This window comes from Montipora capricornis, chromosome 5, assembly GCF_036669925.1.
Source record: "Montipora capricornis isolate CH-2021 chromosome 5, ASM3666992v2, whole genome shotgun sequence".
Classification (NCBI taxonomy): Eukaryota; Metazoa; Cnidaria; class Anthozoa; order Scleractinia; family Acroporidae; genus Montipora; species Montipora capricornis.
Genome location: NC_090887.1, coordinates 1,619,894 through 1,629,893, shown reverse-complemented (window position 1 = coordinate 1,629,893; position 10,000 = coordinate 1,619,894). Strand labels below are relative to the sequence as shown.

At 39.9% G+C, this 10,000-nt stretch overlaps 2 protein-coding genes across 2 annotated transcripts in view; both read right to left on the bottom strand.

The window, feature by feature from the left end:
• Positions 1–4,044: 4,044 nt before the first annotated feature.
• Positions 4,045–5,036, bottom strand: LOC138050131 (uncharacterized). The gene is made up of 2 exons (XM_068896596.1): positions 4,985–5,036; positions 4,045–4,697 (listed from the first exon to the last, which is right to left on the bottom strand). The coding sequence occupies exons 1-2, from the start codon at positions 5,034–5,036 to the stop codon at positions 4,045–4,047; spliced, it is 705 nt and encodes a 234-aa protein (XP_068752697.1).
• Positions 5,037–7,862: 2,826 nt separating this feature from the next.
• LOC138049052 (tripartite motif-containing protein 2-like) overlaps positions 7,863–10,000 on the bottom strand; it is a 3,429-nt gene continuing 1,291 nt past the window's right edge. Inside the window, exon 1 of the mRNA XM_068895162.1 lies at positions 7,863–10,000. This exon is cut by the window's right edge and continues 1,291 nt beyond it. Coding sequence (XP_068751263.1) covers positions 8,702–10,000 — 1,299 coding nt within the window. The 3' untranslated portion in view covers positions 7,863–8,701.

The following is a 10,000-nucleotide window of genomic DNA, read 5'->3' as shown; positions in this document are numbered from 1 at the left end:
AGAGTCAGCTAAGGAAATTTTAGATCTTAATTTACTGAAAGTGTGTGGAGATTTCATTGGCTGTTCTAGACATTTGGTGGAAACAGCGGCATCAGAAGGCCCAGACGATCATTTTACTAAGGTACTATATTCTCAATTGAGAAATATCGGGTGTTAGCCCTTGAGAAAATGTGATACGGGAGGTAGTATGGACTGTTTACTCTGCAGGGAAATTGATTATCCGAGTTGATGTTATCACCTAAGGCTGTATTTAAGGAAAACAAATCCAGGTCATATAAACCAGAAAGCTTGTTCAAGTCTCCTTCAGTTTTGTAAGGTGATGAAAAAGAATTATTAAACTGACTATGGATTTCGGCTAAATTTCCAGTGCAGCCATACCGACTAACCCGAGGCTGTTCCATAAGCTTGTAGCCCTCAGGCGTGGCCAGAGCACGAGCAGCATGCGGAACATCATCTGCAGTGAACCAGGTTTCAGTTAACGCAACGAGATCAAATTTTGATTCGGCAACATAATCAATGAAGTCGGCAGCCTTATTTCTGAGCGACTGCGCATTAACCAAACAAAGTTTCGACACTTTGTTATTGATATAGACTCTGTGAACAATATAACGCAAGTTTCTTGTTTAAAAGTGTTAGGGGTTACTTTACAAAGTAATCATAGATTTAACGAGCATATTAAGGTTAAGCTGCAGGAGGCCAACAAGTGTCTTTATGTGATAAGATGTTTACGTAAAGAGGGATACCAACAACCAGACGTAGATTACGTTTTTAGATCAATTGTTCTACCCAAGCTAACGTACGGTCACCCGTATATGCCTCCTCAATACCTGAATTAACGACGGTTCAGAATTTTCTACAGCGCTGCTTTAAACGCAAATATGTTTCGTACCGAATTGACATATATGGCGTATTAGAAGAGGTTGATCGCTCACTATTCAAGAAGATCTCCGGTATGCCCGGTCACCCTCTGTACCCTTCCGTCCCCAAAATGAAAGAAAGCTCAGCACGCCTCCGAGTTCCTAGTAGTCAACTCCCTAGGGTTAATACCCAGCGTTTTAAAAATAGTTTTTTTAACAGGCTTTTTTTAAAATATAGAGTAGCTATTTAATGTAATGTCGATAGCCTTGTAATTCTAATTAATTCTTTCGGCTATTTTTAATGTAACTGTTCTTGTTTTAGCATGTATTTTTGCTTAAAAAACAATAAAGACCTATTTATTTATTTATTTATTTATTTTTTGATCAAGTTGGAGCACTTACGCGTGTATTCGATCCGACGCCGAGAACAATAACTAAGTAGGGAGCTTACGCAACGAGGACGACGACGGCTACGAGGACTTCATTTAAAAATACAAGTTCGCGTTATTCATATCACTACGAAGCTATTTCATGTCGTTTCGCGTTAAAAATGTGTAGTAACTGTTGAGGAATTAAACTGGTATGAGTGAGTTGGAAGCGTAGAGATAGAACTGAAAATTCATCGTCATGTGCTAACGTCCTCCACAGAACCTTGAATTTGGTCATTTCACGTCGTCATTTAGGAGATGACGGCAAAGAAATGTACCATAATGTAAAACGCACGTGCAGAGCGTGCAGAGCCATTGTTTTTGCTCACTAAAGCTATTGTTTTGTAGCGTCGTTGTTGCCGTCGACGTCGTCGTTTCGTAAGCTGCCTACTATTGTTCATGCTCGGTCTATTGGTAATGTGAACAGGAATCCCAGAGGAACGCACTGAACCGCCGGAAGCCTCAACCTCATTTGAGGTAGCTGTTGACATATTTGTAGGTCCAGGGGCCCGTTTCTCGAGAGTCCCGAAACTTTACGGGCCATTTTCAGGTGTCACAATTCGCTCTGTATCTCAAGAACGGAGAAGATTTAAATCGTCAAACTTCGCAGACATTTTGCTTTTTGTTACCTTGAAAAGATGTCAAGACATCGGCTTTCCAAAACAAGCGGTAGACAGTTTCACAAATGGCTTTTCGGGCCCGAAAAGGTTACGGGGCGTTCGAGAAACGGGCCCCAGGATTCAGTTTAAACAATGGATCACCCTCGAGTTGGCAATGGAATGAACCCGTGGTATTTGCATAGTAGACGCACGGGCGACGACAGCGCTTCATCTTGCGTAATGCTCTATCATCCAAAACAAAATGACGCTGTTCTAAAGAAGAAATTGTAGGAAAATCACGGAAGGACAGCTCTCTAACTGATTGTAAAGTCGATAAGTCAGTGGAAAAGACTCTTAGCCACACGTAGAAACCTTTTTCAACAATGCCATGCGAATACAAGAGTAGAAAAATGGCGAAAAGGCAGGAGGCGCGAAGGCCGTGGCCAGCCATACGCGAAAAGGTAACAAATGTTTTGGTGATGAGCCTGCGTCTGTCTGACCACAAGATCTTACACAACATCGCATCACTTCTCATCAAGTTTTTTCGATTTCGCTCTGATTTGCTCTCTTTTTTCGCTCGTATTTCGTACATTCTAAACTTTAGCAGTTTAAGGAAACTAATAAAACAATTGTTCCATACGCGCTTGTTGGATATGAGACTGGTTATAGCAAATTCGGTGCTACGCGCCTCGTTGGCTATTCTAAATTCTCATTGGTAGTTTTGCTGCGCGCGACGTCGCCACTGACGTTCCCGTTCTGTTGCTAAATCAGCCTACCATCTCATATCCAACGCGCGCTCATGGAATAATTGAGTTAAATAGCCTAGATTCGACTTATTTGAGAGAGAAGAAAAGGACAGAATTGAGGTTCATGAGAATAATCCACCGTTTTGAACAAACGAAAATTCAAACAATTATTATTCCAGTCCTCTGAACCTGGAATGATTGTTACTTTGAAACTAGCCTATTGCCTTTGGCTCCATTGAATCCTGAAGTGTAGAACAACGACAACATCGACACTATTATTCATCAACAGTGTAAACTGATAACACAATATTAATAGCTTTCCCTGCAAATTAATAACTACAAAGCTACTCGTAACAATGGTTGGGCAAGGCAAAAGTAATCACCCAACTTGCCAAAACGGAAATAAATAAAATATTAATTACAAGACAGAGAAGTCTTGTAGGCAAGTCAGCCAACTATGTTTTGGGGTGAATGTAAATTAAATTAAAATTTTCGAATTCAACCTAAAGCACATGATCTGCAGGAAAACTAAAAGTCCAGACATCTACTTCTGTACATAACATGTGTGGTGTGTGTTGTATTCTGCATTTGCTGTTTTTCATTCAAGTCAATGATGTAATTTCCACTCTATTAGAGGAAGAACATCAAGATTGATAGGTAATCCTACCATAATCAGGTTACTTAGGGTAGAACAGAATAACCCACTACCAGACTTTGATTTGTGCAAAGGTTCAACAAGATGATCTACTTTTGTCAGTTTTTCTCCATGTAAGTCAGCGTACTCTCTTATGCTCGTGGTCTGTGTCTTTTTGGTGTTAATTCGGAGACCCATTTTCTGTGCTAGGCCATTGTAAGAAGAGAGAAGATGTTGACGTGAGGTGGCATCGTTGCAAAAAGATAGCTATGTTGTCAGCATACTGGGCTTCCCTTATATAGCTGGTTAATACTTTGGTTTTAGCTTTCAGACGTCGAAGATCGAATATGTCACCATCATATCTGAAACGAATGTTGATGCTATATGTTGGGCAGACGTTTTTGAATGCAAGGAGGAGCAGTACAGCTGCGTATATAGCAAATAAAGTGGAAGCTAGCTTGCAGCCCCGTTTAACACCACTGTTGTACTTGATCATGATAGGCTCAGACAACTCTCCATCAATTATTAGTCTTGCATGTACGTTCGTGTATAATTTCTTGATCACGCGACTGAGTTTGGCAGGGCAGCCAAGCTTTTCTAAGATGGCGAAAAGAAGCTCACGATTTACACAGTCGAAGGCCTTGGTGAAATCAATAAAGGCAATATGCAAGTTCTGCTCCTGCTCTCTGCTTTTCTCCATTATTTGGCGCAGGGTAAAAATGCCGTCGACAGTGCCTCTGTTTTTCCTGTAGCCTGATTTGGATTCAGGGTAAAACTGACTCAGCCAGATACTGGAGTCACTGTAGGAGAATGTCGGCAAAGGCTTTTCCAACGACACTGAGCAGAGACACCCCGCGGTAATTTCCACATCGACTGCGATCTCTTTCTTGAACAGGATACAGATATTGCGTCGATCCAATCAGATGGTAAGTCTTCTGTTGTCCACAAAAGATTGAAGATGGTGAACAGGAAGGATCGCAGAGCACTGCCACCATGTGCAAGGATCTCCGGTAAAATCCCACCTGGCCCTGGGCTCTTTCTAAATTTGGTGTTATTGATTGCTGTCTCAACTTCTGCCATTGTTATTGGCGCGTCAAGTTCTTCAAGGGTTGGATGTATCTTTATCTCGCCGAGGATATCCCAGTCAGCATTTGTTGGTTGATTAAGGAGTTCATTAAAATGCTCAACCCATCTCTTCTTGATATCCTCTGCTGATGAGAGAAGTGCACCACTTTTTGATTTCACTGGGTGAAGATTTCGAGGTTTGGACCCATAGATAGCCTTGAGAATTGCGTAGAATTCTCTATGGTTCTTTTCTCTTGCACATTGTTCTGCCAGACATGCCTTTTGTTGGAACCAGCCATTCTTAAGTTTTCTGATTTCTTTTTTGAGTTCAGACTTGTCTCCGCATAATTTCTTGTCCTTAAGAAGTCCTTGAATGTCAAAGAAAAACAATCAAATACACAATTATGACACTAGAGCTTTATCTCTTCTTAGGCTCCATATGTGCAGGACAAACATTAACCAGTTCACTATATTCTGTCAAGGACCAAAAGTCTGGAATGCTTTTCCACTTTCAATTACATCTCTTTCCAGTTGAACTTCCTTTAAAAGATTTCATTAACAATTAAATGTTACTAAAGATAAAAGCAAGTAACATAAACTATGAAGGCATGAAAATAGCAGTTGTTTTTTTTTTTATTTTGTTTTCTACGCTCACCTTTTGCTGTAGTTGATTTCTTATTCAAATCACCAAGGAGACCTCTCAGCATAAGCCCTATGGTTTTCCAGAGGTCTCCTCTCCACTAACTGTATGTTTTAAAGTTTATATTTTTTAGTATTGAGGCAAATAAAGATTGACTGATTGATTGATTATGGAGCAATTTTTAGATATCCATGTTGTGTCGGCAGGCCTTCGAGAATTCAGTGTATTTTGTTCCATGCTTTATGATCAGCTTTTGTAGGAATCTGTGTCAACCTTAACTAATGCAGGCGCCCTAGTTTAAGAGCTTGTTGATTATTTTGTTTCGGTTTCTGATTCTTAGGAATGCGCCTCACAATAAGAAGAAACCAAAGTATAAAGAAAACGTCGCTGAGTGGTAAGCGTACGAGGCAGTGATTTTTTGGGGACCTTATGTGAGTATGAAGCAATTTTTAGATATCCACATAACGCCTTCGAGATCTGAGCGTCTTTGTCTGCGCTGTATCGTCATTTTTCAAGGAATCAGCAATGCGTTAACCAATTCAGGCGCTCACTGTTTAAAAGTGGCTATTGATTACTGTTTTGTTTTGGTTTGTCACGCTCAAATGAGGTTTCAAATATAACACGATTTAGGCAGTAAAAAAGGTCAAAGAAGTGAACTTTGTTGACTTAAAGGCTTGGCTAAGATCACGAAGCAGTGCGGACAACTTGCAAAGGAGTGGTAGTTATGAACCAGAGCAATGTAGGACGTCTTCTGTTCTGCAATGTTAAAACGGGTCTTTCTGTAGGTACCGGAAAGCATTGTGTTTTTGGTAACTTGGGATTAGTCTTTATTTGGAGTTGTTTTGTTTTCTGTCCTTTGTTCTTTTGTTTTACGTAATTTCTGCTCCGGTACTTGCAGAAGCTGCCGTTAAAACCGTCAGATTGTTAAGACACCCGATTGTTCGTTTGTTTGTTTTGAAAATGGCGTGTAGGAAGGACTCGCGTGAATCGTCAACACGGGACGATAAAGCTAGTTAATCCGCTCCTATGTCATGTGGTAAGGCACTGAGGAAGCAAATACGATCGCCTTGAAAAAAACCGGAGGCAAAGGCTGAATAATTACTAGCAAATTTCTTGCATGCTCAGAGACAAATTATCGTTTTTCTTAGCTGAGGAAAAAAGCTAAAATAGTCACAGTTTAAGCTTTGCAAAGATGTTGTGTTTCATGGATATCAATTCAAATGCAAATCAAGAAATAGGGACGCAATGTGGCCCAGTGGTTAGGGCGCTTGCTTTGAGATCTAGTGATCCCGGGTTCATTCTGACCACTCGTTTAATTTGATCCTGGTAGTCCCTGGTTCGATTTCCCAGCAAATCACTTCATTTTTTTCTTCAGATTCTGTAAGTGTGTTTGCTTAACACCTGACTGACAAAATCTTGAGCTTTGACTTTTATCTAAAGGCTGTTTACTTTGAATGGAAGGTCCGCCATTACTCACGTTCAAAACTGATCGATTGGACCTCAGAGGGTTGGAACTAGGGAAAAGTGACGACATTTACTAATGGACCTCTTTAGCTTGTACGTTTTGTTTTCCCATTTCAGACCACGTGATGTTACTCTAGGGAACAGTTTCTTTCAAATGTCGTCTTATGCATGTGACTATGTATGCATGACTTATGAAAAAACAAAAGGAAAATTCCCTTGGGAACATCACGTGGTCTGAAATGGGAAAACAAAACGTACAAGCTAAAGAGGGCTATTCGCTTAAAATTTCAGCTTATTACGTATGCAAAACACGAGTTAAAGGTCTGAAAGCCCAAACTCCCATGCTACATATTAATTCAGCCGCGTATACACGCATTGCAAGCAAATTAGTGAGTCTTTAACACCATTTTCTCCTCGATCCAGCTCCCTCAAGATTTTAAAGTTGGTAATGGTAGACCATTAAATAGGAAGATTGCACTAACATGAACAGTTGCCTTTTTGAAAGCCAAGGCTCAAAATTTGGGTCACTTGGTGTTTAGTTAACAATGTTTTGAAATGCACAGAAAAAAAAGAATTGGTTTTTTGGTCGTAGTAGCACTTTAGGAAACGAAAATATCACATGACAACGTTAATGAGTTTAATTAAGTAAAATTTTAATTAAGTAAATTCACCGTCTTCGACCGGTGATTGGCTGTCGCGGCAACTGTGCGTGTGAAGCTTGGCGGGAAAAATCAATTCAATTAAGAGTTTGATCTGAATTATTGACTTACAGATAATGATGAAGGAGATGAAATGAATTGAAATTTAGACAGTGCATTTAATTTTAGTAATTCCTCATTTTAGATATGTTTTTAGGTGCCCTGATTGTGTGCTAATCACTTAGGTGACCCTTAGGAGGGCGAATTTGAACAAATTCTTAGACTAATTAGAAATAAAAGAAACAATTCGCGGTGATAAACATTGTGAAGCAATGCATTTTTATAAACTTGACGTTTCGTATGCTACAACATACATTTTCGAAAGTAACCGTTATGATTTTGAAAGTTATTATATACAATTTTCTGTAGGTCTGGGACCGAGACTTAGCAAAAGGCTAAAAGTAGCAGTTACTAATTAATAATGCAACAGCTTATCGTTACTGGGGTTAGCATTGAGAGCCGGATTACCCACCCTTCAGGGGTGGGTACGGGTTCATTTATAGAAACTGAGGCGAGAGTACGAAATTCGAAAATTGACCCCCAGAATGCACCGCAAGACCTCAAGAAAAAAACGGAAATCAAACAGGTAGCACTGAGTGAGCAGCGGATTCCTCGAAAACACTATCGAATTGGTGTGTCTTTCTTCGTAGGTATGGTCCAAGGATAACCATAACATTAAAGGCGTTGAAATAAACCGGAATCAATACACTTCCAACAAGACTGAACTTTAAATTAGAGACATACATGTGTGAAACACGTTTATTTTACTTTACGCGGTTTTCTTTCCATAATAAACATATTGTTAACTCACATGTCTAATACATTAGCTCGTTTGCTTACAATAGATACAACAATTCAGTGTGAGGGTAAAACAATATGTGCAACACACAAACAGTAATCAACTTATTAAGGGTGTGCTCGATTGACCGTAATCCGGAATAGGAATACATAGAATATCAGTTAGAAATCCTTCGTTTTTACGGAGATTCACATTAAAATTGTCAAACATCTGCTAAAATGCTATTTTAAACATATTTTTATTATCTTTGCTGCTCCGAAACGCGCCAAACATACCGTTTTAATCATCACTCCACGTATTCTTATTCCGGAATAGGGTCAATCGAACGCGCCCTAATATTTACATTGAAATACGCTGTGGGGCTGCCCAATGTGATGACGTTTTCATCTGGAAATCATAGCTAATTGACCTCTTTAGTTTGTACGTTTTGTTTCAGGCCACGTGATGTTCTCAAGGGAATTCCCCTTTTGTTTTTTAGCAAGTTATTCGTACATAAGCACTGCATAAGACGACATTTGAGAGTAACCGTTCTTTAGAATAACATCACGTGTTTCTGAAATGGGAAAACAAAATGTACAAGCTAAAGAGGTCAATATAGACCCCTTTCACTTAATTCCCAATCTGGAGGACAAAATAATAAGATTGTTTTGCATTTGAAAGGTTTGTTTTTCTCGGGGGACAAAAAAACCATTGTTTTGTCCTCCAGATTGGGAGTTACTGAAATGGGTGTATTGAATATTTATCAATTCGACCTGAGCAGAGCCGGACCCTCTATTCAAATATTTGAATGCGATGTTCCCACCAGTCCGCCACAACAATTTGACCATTACTCAGAAATGCTACTGAAAATGGAGAATAGAACTTTCCTAAGATGTTTCCCTGTGTGCCAAACTTACCAAGAAACTTGCCATTCGGCAGTTGAAACACCTGCACTCTATGGTTGCTTTGATCACAGACAACAGCATGGCCTGATTTAGTTACTGATAAAAATGTCGGCCAATTGAACTCCCCATCCCCTTTCCCTTGCTTTCCAAACTGGTACTTATATTTCCCCTCCTTAGTAAATACTTTGATACAATGATCTTTATTGTCTGACACAATGAGATCATCGCACCACTCAACACAATCAACAGGAAAACAAAGATAGCCAGGCCCACCTATCTTCTTTAGAAACTTCCCATCAGGGGAAAAGATCTTAATGAAATTGTTACTTGAATCAGCAACGATAATATTACCATTGGAATCCAATGATACACCCCAAGGATGCTTGAGCTGCCTATCAAGGTTTCCTTCCCCTCCAAACATGCTGATGTACTTCCCCTCCCCACTAAAAACTTGGATGCAATGGTTATGTGTGTCTGCTACTAACACATTTCCAGCTTTATCGAAGGCTATCCCATGGGGATAATTTAACTCTCCCGGATTTCTACCACTTCTGCCAAAGGATCTCATGAAATTCCCCTTACTATTGAAGATTTGAACTTTGTGGTTGGATGTCACTGCAATTTCATCCTTGCTGTTCACAGCCACCCCTCGAGGATGCTCAAACATCCCATCAACCGAGCCTCGTTGTCCAAAACATAATACAGGTTTGAAATTAAACGGTTTAATTATAATCATAAAAGGGCTCCCACGAGCGTGTTCCCTGTTAACCTGAACTGACAAATTAAATTTACCTTCAACTTCTGGCAAATAGCTAACATTGTAAATCCCGTCTTTGTTATCATTTACGTTAAAATTTGCGACGCATGTTTCACCGCGCTCATCTGTCATTTCTACTGCTACATTATCCAGCTTATTGTAACACTGTTTTCCTAAAGAGTTTCTTGTAGTTAAGCGAAATTGACCTTCACGCCTAACAGTTCCATCATTTAGTCCTGTGCCTTCAGCGACAGATTCGCTTGCTTTTGTTTGGTGGCGAGAGTTCATTAATAAGCCGATTTCTTCGCTGTCGACAGTGTCCAGTACCCTGTGATTTTCCACGAAAACTAAATCAAACAGGCCGACTCCTGGGTCACGGGCAACTGGCTCAGAGTGATCGATTTCTTCTAGAGTTTTCTTCAGTGCTTT